Source organism: Neohortaea acidophila, assembly GCF_010093505.1.
Source record: "Neohortaea acidophila strain CBS 113389 unplaced genomic scaffold BDY17scaffold_2, whole genome shotgun sequence".
NCBI lineage: Eukaryota > Fungi > Ascomycota > Dothideomycetes > Mycosphaerellales > Teratosphaeriaceae > Neohortaea > Neohortaea acidophila.
This window is the reverse complement of record NW_022985511.1, coordinates 746,989-760,025: the sequence shown is the minus strand read 5'-3', so window position 1 is coordinate 760,025 and position 13,037 is coordinate 746,989. Positions and strand designations below refer to the sequence as shown.

At 58.4% G+C, this 13,037-nt stretch overlaps 7 protein-coding genes across 7 annotated transcripts; 5 read left to right on the top strand and 2 right to left on the bottom strand.

The window, feature by feature from the left end:
- The first annotated feature begins 4 nt into the window (after positions 1-4).
- On the top strand, positions 5-781 carry BDY17DRAFT_73960 (uncharacterized protein). Its single transcript, XM_033738672.1, has one exon. The coding sequence runs from the start codon at positions 143-145 to the stop codon at positions 680-682; it is 540 nt and encodes a 179-aa protein (XP_033592833.1). The 5' UTR covers positions 5-142; the 3' UTR covers positions 683-781.
- Positions 782-1,007: 226 nt separating this feature from the next.
- BDY17DRAFT_73954 (uncharacterized protein) lies at positions 1,008-1,853 on the top strand. The gene has a single exon (XM_033738671.1). The coding sequence runs from the start codon at positions 1,142-1,144 to the stop codon at positions 1,655-1,657; it is 516 nt and encodes a 171-aa protein (XP_033592832.1). The 5' UTR covers positions 1,008-1,141; the 3' UTR covers positions 1,658-1,853.
- On the top strand, positions 1,745-4,305 carry BDY17DRAFT_73963 (uncharacterized protein). The gene is made up of 2 exons (XM_033738673.1): positions 1,745-2,700; positions 2,757-4,305. Exons 1-2 carry the CDS (start codon positions 1,846-1,848, stop codon positions 4,161-4,163), a joined length of 2,262 nt encoding a protein of 753 aa, XP_033592831.1. The 5' UTR covers positions 1,745-1,845; the 3' UTR covers positions 4,164-4,305.
- A 1,317-nt stretch (positions 4,306-5,622) lies between these two features.
- On the top strand, positions 5,623-7,203 carry BDY17DRAFT_307781 (uncharacterized protein; the record flags this gene model as incomplete). Its single annotated transcript, XM_033735142.1, has 1 exon — positions 5,623-7,203. The coding sequence occupies one exon, from the start codon at positions 5,623-5,625 to the stop codon at positions 7,201-7,203; it is 1,581 nt and encodes a 526-aa protein (XP_033592830.1).
- BDY17DRAFT_291148 (uncharacterized protein) lies at positions 7,153-8,093 on the bottom strand. The gene is made up of 3 exons (XM_033732623.1): positions 7,857-8,093; positions 7,663-7,795; positions 7,153-7,584 (listed from the first exon to the last, which is right to left on the bottom strand). The coding sequence occupies exons 1-3, from the start codon at positions 7,983-7,985 to the stop codon at positions 7,550-7,552; spliced, it is 297 nt and encodes a 98-aa protein (XP_033592829.1). The 5' UTR covers positions 7,986-8,093; the 3' UTR covers positions 7,153-7,549.
- Positions 8,094-8,725: 632 nt separating this feature from the next.
- Positions 8,726-10,312, top strand: BDY17DRAFT_321071 (mitochondrial ATPase expression-domain-containing protein; the record flags this gene model as incomplete). The annotated part of the gene is made up of 1 exon (XM_033736550.1): positions 8,726-10,312. One exon carries the CDS (start codon positions 8,726-8,728, stop codon positions 10,310-10,312), a length of 1,587 nt encoding a protein of 528 aa, XP_033592828.1.
- Positions 10,313-10,345: 33 nt separating this feature from the next.
- Positions 10,346-12,879, bottom strand: BDY17DRAFT_321070 (uncharacterized protein; the record flags this gene model as incomplete). The annotated part of the gene is made up of 5 exons (XM_033736549.1): positions 10,346-11,125; positions 11,188-11,744; positions 11,799-12,455; positions 12,507-12,607; positions 12,653-12,879. The coding sequence occupies 5 exons, from the start codon at positions 12,877-12,879 to the stop codon at positions 10,346-10,348; spliced, it is 2,322 nt and encodes a 773-aa protein (XP_033592827.1).
- Between the last annotated feature and the right edge of the window lie 158 nt (positions 12,880-13,037).

Genomic DNA, 13,037 nt, shown 5'->3' with positions numbered 1-13,037 from the left:
GCATGGGTCGTGTCCGCGTAAGGGTGAAGGGCTTGGGCATCCTTCTGAAACAGCGCCGGGCCAAGATCGGGAATGCCGGCTGAAAAAGCGCTGGTGGGCTCTCAGCAAATGCAACCAACCCCTCCTAGATCAATAACGTGAAATGCACGGCCGAGATTCCCATGCACGCGCCTGCTGCTCGGAGCTACTCGACTATGTACATGCTCTCGCGCTGGCTGTCTTCCCTCGGCAGCCGCACTCGGAGGCGATTGAGCTGGAAGTAGGCAAGTTCCGGAGTGCTCCCTGCACAGCGCTTTATCCCGCGCATTGCGGAAAAAGCTTCGATGCCGACCCTGTCCTCAGCTCTCCTTTTGCCCCAACCAGAGCGCCCAGCATGAAAACGGGCGACTGCGATGTGCCATATGCGCTGCTGCCCGTGAGACCGTGCGACATGGCTGTTTTGACTTTTTGCGGGTTGGAAAGGCGCAAACCGTCCTCGGTTCCACGAAAGAATGTGCCACCCGCCCATCACAATCACGTCTATTCAAACCAAGCTCAGCACATGAAGACGGCGCAGGCGATCATGATCAGGAGCGCATGGAAATGGCAAACCCCTCCGATCGCAGGCCATGACACATTCCGCGGCATGGCTGGCTGGGCAGCATGGGGTGGGATGGGCAGGCCGATGCAGGCAGGCGTGTGATTGGTGCGCAAAACAGGCATCGGTTTCGCGGGCCATCAGAGTTCCATCTGCCTCCGCCATCTCACCCGAGCATAACTTATGTACCTCGCGCCTCCCCTTTGCTGCGACGTGCGCACGCCTTGTCCCCGCCCGCGTTCTCCTTCCGCTTTCACGCCTCGGGGTGACGCGGGCGGATCAGGGCCAGCAATCATGGCTGAATGGCTTGCTTTGCAGCGGGTGCTTTGACTTTCGATCCTACGTGGCTCGAGCTGTGCGGCGGCGCCTACAGCGTGCCCCGATCTGACGCTCTTTTGATAATCGGGCCAAGGGTGATGATGGCGTGCGTGATTTGTTATGTAGAGTCGCGCAGAGCGTCGTGAGCCAATAGCCGTCTGATTGTAATCTTCAAAATCATGCGCACTACCTTGGTGGGCGCGGCGTGTCTTTGTTAGTCGAGGCGGGTTACCTTATCCCGCATCGATGCTTGGGTGGAGAAGTCAGTGCACCGCCTGCATCTGGCTCACTCGTCAACCCTCTCCTCTCGCTTTACCGCACCACCACCACCACCACCCCTCCTCCTACCCATTCACCCTGCAGAGCACTGCAGACCCTCGTGCACTACCTTTGTCGTGTGCTGATCCATCTCTCGTCTATCCCTTGCACTCCATTTGTCTGCTCCTCCCATTGCCCTCGTTGCCTCGCTCGCTGCAACCTCTGTGCTCCCACCATTCCGCCGACGGCGAGCAAACCCTTCATTACCCCATCCATTCCATCCATCGCTCATCATCAACGTTGTCGGACTCCAGGCGACCCACGGTGAGTCCCAAACTGCTCATTTTTCCCCTTCCTTTCCACCGATATTCCCACCCTCGTCGGCTCTGCTCGCCTCTACGGCGTGCTTCCCACCACCCCTTGGACAAGAGCCGGGGAGGTTGCAACGAACGACCACAACATCCCCTCATGACTCCACACTACTCGAAAATGTTGCCTTGCTAACGAAATCCTCTTCAGACCGGACCTTCGACCTTGCCCTCACCGCTCCACCCTCCCCACCCCCATGCCTATGCGCCAACGAGTGAGCCCTTGAGCTCGAAGACTTGACTCGCTCCACAAACGACCCCCATTACTCGGCATCGTCCGAAAAGCAAAAATCAAGAAGAATCAGAGCACTACACACCGCATCCATGGATGTCTCAAGCATGTTGGACAACGACGCCCACCAGGAAGCTGGGGCGGCGGAGTCGAGGAGATCGAGCCACCAATATCCCACTCGACACGCTGCCTCCACACAAGACCACAATGGCTTTGCAAAGCCGTCCACTGGCCCTATTCAGCGGCCTGCGAAAAATCACACCGCTCCGGCCGGCGTCTCCGGCTATGGCCGTGCGTCACCGGCGAAGAAAAATCAAAAGCATGTCGTCTTCCAACTCATCGACCATGAAGACCCGCGCATACAAGCCCGCCTGCCCATGAGAGTCATGATCTCCACGCACGACACCACGGACGGCATCATCTCCACCGTCAAAAACTTCTACGGCTTGTACGAGTACGGCGTCAGCTTTGAGAACAAAGATGGCATCAATCTCATTGCAGCCTACGAGAACTTCGAACATGACATGACGGTGTATGTGCGCGCTGTTGCGCAGAAGAGCGCGTCGGTTGTCGACGACGGGAGAGACTCTGCATCGCCCAAGAAGCCCACCCTCGGCGCTCCCTTTGAGATGCGTCCGCCTCAGCATCATCACAATCATTCACCCCTCCGCTCCGGCGCGAGGTCTGCTGGAGTACGTAGCATGTCTCCGCAGTCCGACGTCGGCCGGCGCAGTGCTTCTGTTGCTCCCGGTGGCAAGCCGCGTCCGCAGAGGACGAAGAGCAAGGACAATAGCATGATGGGTGACGGCGAGGGTTACAGCAGCGGCGACAACGGTGGTGGCTCTGTGGCCAGCTCCCGCCGCTCCAAGCAAGAGGTTGTCAACCCTGAGATCAGCACGGATAATATCGTTGAAGGCGGACGTAGGAAGAGGGCGTTTGAGAGTTCGGTAAGCCAAGTTCAACCCCTTCGTCGTCGAGAGCGAGACTGACAAACACCTCCCAGGAACTCCCGCTTTTCGTTCCCCCACAGGTGCCAATGAGCACATCCATCTCTTCCATCTCGCCGCAGCGTCGTGCTGGCCCACCGAGTGCCATCTCGCCGTACCCATATTCTAATCAGGCCACCTTTTCCTACACGCAGCCTCTGCCATCTCCTCAGAGCTATGGCAGCGGCGCTCCGTACGGACAAACTAGCACCGGAAGCAATGGCTACAACGCCTACAATCCTCAGGGTAATCAATATCGCCCTCGCCCTGGCGCTCCCATTTCTCGTGGGCGCTATTCTGGCAGTGGCATCCTACCAACTCCAGATCCTACCGTCGGCAGCGCCATCTCCGATGAAGATGTCGCTCTGCAGCTCATGCGTCTGGGCGATCCAATGGCCTTCTCGCACGGTCGCACCTCGACGTCTACTGTGGACGATGCCATGAGCGGCAAAGCAGACGCCGCTTCCTCGGACGAAGAGAGCGACGTCGAGGATGCTAATGGATACCAACAAGACGAGCTGCCCACTGTCCCACATTATGGTCGCGACAGCGCTGGTGGCCCGCCGAGGAAGAAGGCACGCCTCATGGCCGACCCGGCGGGCAACACAAGCAGCGGCGAAGACTACGATGATCATCGTGATGCCACCTTCGCCGGCAGCGACGGTTATACCGACCATCACCGGAAGCCGAGCAGGCCCAAACAACACCCCACCGGCCATCATCATCGCTCCTCCCTTCCCAGCAACAACCACACCCTCAGCGCCAACAAACACACCAAGCCTCGTGCAAACTCCCTCGCCACCAAGCCCAAGACCAACGCCCACAAGTCCCTCACCTACCCCATGTCCTCCTCCACCAACCATCATCACAACAACGCCAAAATCCCCATGTCCCCCGCCCCTTCAGCCGCCTCGCGCAAAGGCTCCATCGCCTCTGCCGCAGGCCTAAACACCTTCCACCAGCACGCCTTCAACGGCGTCTCTCCCTCCTCCACCTCCACCTCCCTCTCCGCCTTCCCCTCCGCAGCAGGAGTCAACGGACAAGGCGACGAGGAAGACCTCTCCACCAAACCGCGCTGCCAACGCTGCCGCAAGAGCAAAAAGGGCTGCGATCGGCAACGGCCCTGCGGACGCTGCAAAGACGCCGGTATTGGCATTGAGGGCTGCATTAGTGAGGACGAGGGGAATGGGCGTAAGGGGCGGTATGGACGCCACATGGGCGTTTCAGTGCAGAGGGCTGAAGAGGGTGTCCAGAAGACTGAGGGGGCCTTTGAGGGGTATGACGAGGATGTTGAGCAGTATCATCCGATGCAAATGCAGATGCAGGGTGGGATTGCGAATGGGCATGGGCATGGCAATGGAGCTGGGGTCTTCCTGGCTCCTGCTTTGCCGGAGAAGGCTGGGGGGAAGAAGAGGAAGAGGTAGGGTGGCCTGAATCCGAGAGATGATGGATGATGCTGCAAGAGGAGGTGAACGACAGGAAGAAGCTTTCCCCTTGGGAAGGGTGTCTTCTTCCATTTCTTTTGTTTCTGGCAGCGGACTGCCTCGCATGTGGATGCTGGGAGGATGCTCGTTTTCTTTCTGTCCCGCACACACGACGATCATGCCTCTTTCTTTTGTCTTGTCTTGCGCGCTATGCGTACTTACTACTGCTCTGCTTTACTGATTCTTCCATGCGATACGGAGGAGGGGGACTGTGCCCCGCTATCTACTGTCGTTGTTCTGAGCGGAGCGGCATAAAGTGGAATGGAAAAAGGGTAATCGTTTCGGACGAAAAAAAAGACGGAATGAGTCGGCTGGTTGATGAATGGTGCGCCTTGCTGGTCGCTTGGGAGGGATGGATGAGGTCCTTTGACTTGAAGCGAGAGTGGGCCAAAAGTTGTGCTTTTCGGGCTATGCGGACGGAAGGGGAAGGGAGCGGGTGCATGGAGAGTGGGCTAAAATGCGATGCGATGGGATATGATGGGGAGGGGGTGATTGAGGGGAGTGGAGTGGGATATGGAGGCTCTTTCTTTTGATACTTCTGGTTGCTTCTGGTTTGCGAGTTTCTGCGTGCGTTGTACTGTCTCGTAGCAAGTCTCGGTGATACTGTTGTCTCTTCCATTTTTGATGATTTGTTTCACTGAGTTCAGTTGTGCGAGGGAGAGGCTGAGTAGGTGGCCTTTGTTCATAACCGCTTTACTGGTCGATCACGTGTGCGTGGCGAGGCTGTGCAAAAGTCCCGCAACACTTTTAGAACTGACACCTCCCATCAACGATTCCGCGCGCTCGACGCATTCCATCCCCTTCTACATCCCTATGTATTTGTATATGTCAACGGCCTAAAACCTCGCAGCAGCGACTCCAATTCTCCATAATGGCGGACGCCCCGCAATCGATTGCGCAAAGGATCGCGGCCTTGAAATTGAACCAGGTCGGCCTGCAGACACCGCCTTCGTACGAGCACGCAACGAACGGCTCCCCGCCTGCTCCAACTTCAAGGCCGCGACCCCCGCCGCCGCCAACACCCGCAAGGCCGGGTGCGCGCCCTGACCGGCCTGCTCTTCCCGCGCGAACGCAATCGTCTAATCTCCCACCACTCGAGGACCACGCGCCGGTGACGCCTAATGCGGCAGGGAATAAGCTCCCTGAAGCTGCTCGGCCAAACGGCATGTCTGGAGTTCCTTCCAGGCCGAATCTACCGCCGAGGACGTCGACGCAGAGTCCTGCTTTGCCTCCCCGACGGCCCTCGGAGTCGCCTGCTTTGCCGTCCCGCCGGCCTTCTGAAACGCCTTCATCGTACAGCAGGAGACCATCAGAGTACAGCTTGGCCCGGCGAGGCTCGAACGAATCTACGGCTTCGGTGGCTACGGCGCGGTCGAATGTTTCGACGACCTCGGATCGGATGAAGGCGCCTGCCTACGATCCCGCTTCGCTGCCTCCTTTGCCGCCTAAGAAGACCCAGGCCGACAAGGAAGCGGAGTACGACAAGTACAACAGGCCCAACACGGCGTACAAGCGGCAGCTTAATCCTACCAAGTCCTCGCCTACTGTGCCGCAGTTGCCGTCGAGGCCTGATGCGCGGAAGCCTTCGTTGCCGTCGAGGCCGCAGGGCTTGTTGCAACCTGAGCAGAGTGGCACTGTTCCTTCCTCCACGCCGCCTCCTGGAAAGAGGGCGATTGTCCCTCCACCTGCGAAGAAATCTGTGTTGGCTATGGGGTTCGGCAACCCGGTCACGCCAGTGGAGGATCCTTCTCCGGCTTCTGCCACAGATGGAGTCCAGATGAACGGCAATCATACTCCGCCTCCCATCCCCACGACTTCCAAACCCGACCTTGCCGCCCTCAAAGCATCCAAACCAAAACTCGACGGAATCCACACACTCCCCAACTCTACCTCATTCGCTTCCTGTCTCCTATGCCGCGATTACTCCGCCCCCGACAACCACGCCGCCAAATTTCCCCGCGAGACCCTCCCCTCTCAAGACGTGACCCAACTCGCGCAAAACCTCACCGCCCCCTTTTCCTCCGCAACAGACAAAGCACGCGCAATCTTCACCTGGCTACACCACAACGTCGCCTACGACGTCGACGCCTTCTTCAACAACTGCGTCAAACCCTCCACCCCGCAGTCAACGCTGCAATCCGGGCTCGCCGTCTGCGAAGGCTACGCAGGCCTCTTCACCGCCCTCGCCGTCAAAGCCGGGCTAGAATCTTACGTCATCACCGGGCACGGCAAAGGCTACGGCATCGTCGAGCTGCCCGCTGGAGCTCCCATCCCGCCCTTCAACGGCAATCACGCCTGGAATGCCGTCAAAATCGATGGCGGGCATTGGAAGCTCATCGATTCCTGCTGGGGCGCCGGCGTCATCGGCAACCCCGGCGAGCCGTACAAGAAGCGCTTCGCCCCCGAGCGCTTCACACAGTCCAACGACGATTTCGGCCGCGACCACTTCCCCTCCGCGAGCGGGCAGCAGCTTCGCAATGATGGCCGCACCGTTTCGTGGGAGGAGTACATCACCGGCAACAAGAATGGGTGCGGCGCGTACTTCTTCGACGGCTACATCACCTCAGAAGGGTTGGATCGCACCACGTTCAGACCTGAGGCTGGCAAGATCGATCTCGCTACTGCGGGCGCTCGTACCGGTGGGTCGGTGCGCTTCTCTTTCCAGAAAATCTGTCCGCATTGGGATCCCGTGCGCTGCGGCAAGGGGCCCTACTATGTGTACATTTTGCACTTGGAGGGGCTGGAGAGTGACAGTGCGGGCAAGCAGAGGAATAATATCCCCTTTGAGACGAATGGAGATGTGTGGTGGTGTGATGTGCCTGTGAGGGATTTGGGGAGTCCGGGGCAGAAGGCGCGGATTATGGCGGTGACGTCGATGGATGGGAGGGATGGGAGGGGCGTTGGGGTGGCGGGGTATAAGGGGATGAAGGGGAGGGTGGGAATGGGGTATGGGTTTGTTTGTCAGTGGGAGGTGGTGTGATTGGGAGGTATGGGAATGTCTTGATGCGACTTTGAAATGTTGAATGTTTGATAGCGTCAATGGTTTATGAATGCTCTAATGGCGTGCCTTTCGCTGATATCTCTGGTTGGATTGTATGATTGCGGTTGGGAGCCTCTGGAAGACTGGTCTCGCGGTCGGCCATTGATCTTTTCCCCGTCCGCATATCCCAATCTTCCACGTGGAGCCTTTTCACAAGCTACAGGACTTGCTGCTGCTTGCGCTGCTGCTCTACCGCCAATGGTATCAGCTGCTTGGGCCTCTTCCCGATCTCTGAAGAGCACGCCTTTGTGATATCACCCCCGCACAATCCTGTCTCCTTGCAGTGTCATTGCTGAGGCGAGATTAAAACCACCGAGTCCCCTGTCGTTCACCTCCGTCAGCACACACACCTCCACAACGACCGCCAGCGCGCACGCGACAAGTATGGAATCGCCTTACCTCTCACAAACAACATTTCGCTCTGCTTCTTCACCGTCCTGACTTTCTCCTCCTGTTCATCCTCCTCGTCATCCACCACGTAAATCGTCTCTTCCACTTCGCCGAGCACGAGGTTGCAATGGCTGTCGTATGCCTGTGGAGTGCCATCAGCTTTGGACTCGCCTCGCGCGGTCAATCTAAGGTGGAATACGCACGTGTAGCCTTCCCTGCAACTCGCGGTCTCCGCGCAGCTTCACAAACACGACTTCGTTCAGCGACAGCCGGACGAGATCCAAGGGCTCGTTGACGGGATTGGCGCCGGTCTCTTCGGCGGAATCAGCCATGGCGTATGCGCATTTCCTTTCCCGGGCAGTTGCGAGAAGGTGAGGTTTGACCGCCCTCAGAAATTGGAGCTCTTGGCGCAGGCGTCAGATTGAGTCTCCCGACTACGACTTTTGGCACAAAGACTGCTACCTTCTTCTCTCTTTGCCCGACGTCAGGTTTGTGACGAAACATTTGCGCCGTCCTTTTGCTGGCTCGACATGTGGTGCCAATGACCTCGCTATTGGCCCGTGTGGGGCCTCGAGAAGCCCACCAAGTGGTGCAGTCGGTATGGAAGTCTGCAAAGCGGAAAAGAGGGGGGTGGATGTGTCCGCAGTGTGAGGCTGGGCGCGTTGCCGTTGGTCAATGGAGAGGGTATAGCGATGCCAGTCTTACGGGCGATGGACTGGCTTTTCCGCGACGGGAGGATCGGAGCGATGAGTTGAGATTGGAAGAGGAAGCGGGATTGTCGAGTCCGTTGTCGCAGATGCGGAGGTCGTGGGAGTTGCGCTCGAATGAAGCCTCCACTCCTGCGCAGAGCAACACGACGACGACGACGGAAGAGCGGGTGATATCGGCAGTTGAAGACGGGAGCAATGTGGTGTCGGAAAGGCTGGTACAGACAGAAGAGATCAGCCGACAAGACACTCAAGCAAGAGCAGCTACATCAAGCAAGAGAAGATTTGTACCTGGAGACAGAGCTCTCCTCGACATCGATTACGCCTCCGCTCTTCCGCAAGCGCTTGCTGCCAACGAACCCGACATGGTGGCGCGCTGTCTTTACGCGGCGCAGAAAGAAAACGACCTGGAATTCGTTCAAAGCCTGCCGCGTACCACCTTTCTCGAATGCATCCGCGTGCTGCAGCCTTCCAACTTCACGCTGCCCTTGACATCTACACATATGGACCTCAGCGATGCCGTGGCCAAGCAGCTCGGTCTCACGCCCATTCAGCATATTGTGCGGCAACATTCGAACGTCCTGAAAGACATGCTTGCCATCCGGCGCAGGGCTGGGGCGGCGGTCGGATTGCCGGAGTATCGCATGCTTCTCCAAAGCGCACGAGACCTAGGGCGGCCCTTCTCGGCGGACAGAATTTGGAGGGATCTGCTCGAAGACGGCGTCACTCCAGACACTGCCTGCTACAACGCTCTCATGGGCGCGCACGCCTGGCATGGCCTGCATCGAACATCATCCCGCCGGAGCGACCGCATCACTCCGTTCTCCCAACTTGCACGGCAACGCTCATCTCCCCCACCGATGTTTGCGACTTACAGGGTCGGCGAAGGAGGAATCAAGGAGCACGTCACTCGCATGTTCAGCAGTATGCTGAAAGATGGCGCCATTGCGGACGAAGAGAGCTTCCGCAATGTCATCATCGCCACTGCAAGAGAGGGCGATATGGCCACGGTCAAAGCGATCTTGCGTCGTATCTGGGATGTTGATGTCGATTCTCTGCAAGCCAGTAAACCCGCGGCCACGCCCACGAAACCTCTCAACGAAGATTCCCCACTGGCTCCGAACTCGAAAACGTTGTTCGCGCTCGCCTACGCTTTCGGCATCAACAACGACGTGCCGGCCGCTCTCCGCGTTGTTGGCGACATGGCTCAACGCTACAACCTCTCCATCGATCTGAATGTGTGGGAGCAACTCTTCGAATGGACCTTCGTCCTTGCATCAATGTCGACGCGTACCGGAGTGAAAGCCCAAACGGACGGCAGTAGAACGGGGCAGCTCCCTCGATCAACCGCGCTCACCCTGTGGGAATCCATGACCGGCGCGCCGTACTTCGTCCAGCCCACCATGGGCATGTACAACCACCTCATCAAGAACCTGCAAGACCGCGCCTGGCCGCGGGAGATATATGCGAAGATGCTGGAGGGGCGGGAATTGTCACTGGCCAATCAAGCGGCTGCGCGCAGGGCGTTGCGTGTCCTCGAGCGCGCGGTGAAGGGGGACAACAGCACGGGGAAATCCCTCGAGACGCTGCGGAGGGAGTGGGAGCACGCGGACCTCGTGCGCAAGCGGGACATTGTCTATTGCAAGCGCTGGCTACGCCTTTTCCTCTCGACTCTGCGCCAGTTCAATCGCTCCGATACTTCGCAGGACTTGGCTTTGCGAGAGACGCCGCGCATCCTGTGGGAGTGGAGGGCATGGGCTCCGACGGTGGTGAAGTATGATGTGACTGGTGGAGTGGTGGAGTTGCAGATCCGGACTGCGGAGGAGATTAAGGTTGCGCAGGAGGTTGGGGCGGAGTTGAAACAAAAGGCGGAGAGTATTGCGCAGCAAGTGCCGATGTTTCTCGCTGGGAGTCGGACGGCCAAGTTCACTCCCTTTGGGGCATCGGACTAAGAGAGGGAATTATATACGACAAACCCCGTCTCATCAACCCATCGCCCCTTCCCCATTCGCCCTCATATTCCTCCACCCCGCCCTCACCATCCCCGTCACCTCCCTCAGCACCTCCGCATGCCTCACCATATCCGGACTCTCCTCCGCCCAAAAGCCAAACTCATCGATAATATGTCCTATCCGCCCCTGAATCCCGTCCCCATCCCCAACACCCCCGCCCCAAAGCACCTCCACACCCCCCGGAATCCACGCCTCATGCCCACTCCGCACGACCGCGAGCAGAATCAGCGACGCGCACATCAGACTGCGCATGTCGTACCACAGGCCGTGGTGGCGGTGGCGCAGGGAGCGCACGTCGAGGATTTTCAGGTTGCAGTCTATGCCTGAGGTGATGAAGTGGTAGAGGCTTGTTATGTCGGGCGTGGAGAGGTGGGTCTCTGTTTGCAGGTGTGGGGTGGTGTGGAGGAAGGTCTCGAGGGTGGGGGGCGTGGTTGTGGTTGTGTTGGCTGTGATGGTGGGGGATTGGCGCGATGTTGTTGTTGCTGTTGGGGAGAGGGGGGATGTTGATTCATGGCGGCCATGGGGAGGGTATTTGGGTAAGGTGGAGTTGTGGATGAAGTAGTACAAGAAGGGCTGGTAGAGCCAGGAGCGCATTTCTAGCAGGCGATTGTCTGTTGCCCAGCTCAGTTCGCGTGAAACGTGGTTGCCGCTGCCATCCGGGAGGGAGGTGTGGGTGGGCGCGCGGATGGTGTAGTTGGTTTCCCAGTGTTGCATTGCGGCGGGCAGATGGGCGGACCAGGCGGAGACTTGGGTCTGTGTGGGCGAGGTGTCAGTCTGGGAGTGCATGGACGGGTTGATGGTGGGCATAGACTTACGTCGAACTCCAGCGCGATGGATAGCCATGGCTTGATGTCTAGCCACGCTGTGGGATCCTGACGGAAGAAGGTGTTGATGATGCGATTGCCGATGCGTCGAAGGGCAATCTCGGTCAAGTAGTAGTACCAGCTCTCCTCCTCATTGCAGAGCTGTTTTGCATGCTGCCTCAAAGACACCGCCTCAGCCTGATCCAAGTCATTCACCGCAGCAAGTCCCGTCTGCTCCTCGTTCGACTGCCCCGCTTTCTCAACATCCGCCGGCGAAGGCGGCGAAGGAAACATCTGCGGATGGTAGTAAGTAGCCAGTTCGCTCTGCGGCAGCGGCAGCTCGACGCGGAACTCGCTCTCGCTCTTGAAGCACGACCAATACATGCTCTCCTCCAGCCGGCGCGGCTTGTGGTTCGGTAGGTCGTCGTCGTGCTGCACGGGGATCTGGCCGAGGGCGGAGATGTCGGTGACGAGGCCGTGTGTGCTTTTCATGTGCAGTTGGTAGAGGATGGAGGATTGGGTGAAGTACTGCCAGGAGAGGAGGGGGCGCATGGTGTACATTAGGTAGACTGGAGAGGGTGATTAACCGAATGCCAGGACGTGCAAAGGAACGATATGCTCACCTCCGGCGAAGAAATAGCACTGCGAGCCGAGAATGGAGTGCTTCAACGTGCCCATCCTCCGACAAGCCAGGACGAAACATGACTCGGCCTGCTGCAACTCGCGCGGAGTAGTAGGAGCATCGGCAATCCAGGACGTCTCCGCCGCCATGTCTCCAGACGCACGAGGAACGACATTGACCGCCGCGTCAAAAGGTTTGGCGATGGTGCCGAGGGCGCAGGCGAGGAGCACCAAGCATGACCACGCGTCCCAGCTGAGTCCGTTGACTGCGATGAGCCGCGATTGCCGCACGAGTTCCTCGACGTCGCAGACTGGGTTTTTGGTGTGCACGTTCTCTAGGAACCGATCGACGAGATGCGGGATGGACTCTTCGACGGGTGGGATCAGGCCACCGGGGACGGTGAAGGAGTCACATTCGGATGGGAAGGCTCCAGACGAGCGAGCTTTCAGCGGTTCAAAGAGGACGCAAATGAGGGCGCTCTGTTGGTACTTTCCCTCATAGACGGGCCAGGTGAGCACCGTGTCGGCTGTAGTTCGTGCGGCCGGGATAGGCAAGAAGTCCTTTGAGGGCTCGGCGGTGTAGATTGCGCTGGACTGGCGGGTGAGATTCGCTTGTGATGTTCGGTCGTCTTCGGTCGGGGCCTGGAAATCATTAAAGACTATTCGATTAGTTTCGTGGACGTCTAGACAACACAGGGATGAGTAGCTACTTGATGAGCCGCCACCCTGGTGGACAAGCGTCCGCAGCTTCTCAATGTCGTCTTGAAGCCTATCAAGTTTGTTGGACAACAGATCCGTAGCAGAGTCAATCCTAATCAATCAGCACGTGCATCCCTACATCGACAGAGAACCGTACGTTAACTTCTCAGGGAGCGGGTCGGTGTATTTGCACATGGCGTCGCTCGCCTTGCAGATTCCACACGTCGGCCGCACGGCATCGCATTTAATCTTGCGCAGTCGGCAAGCCTGGCATGCCGTCTTTCTCCGTGTATTGGTCGTCTTGATTGGGATGCTATTGCTGGAAGATAGCCGTCTGCGTTTCGTCTGGGGTTCGTCGGCATCTTCCCCGTTGCTTCGAGCCATCGAGGCGCGGGGCGAGTCTGACGGGACCTGCTCGCGTGGCTCGGTGTTCTGGGAGAGGGTGTTCATCCATCCACACCGATGGATTGCATGCCGCGAGAAGGCAGGGGACACGTTTTCGCACGATCGCTGTAAGTTATGTCGGTACGCTATTTGCTGAC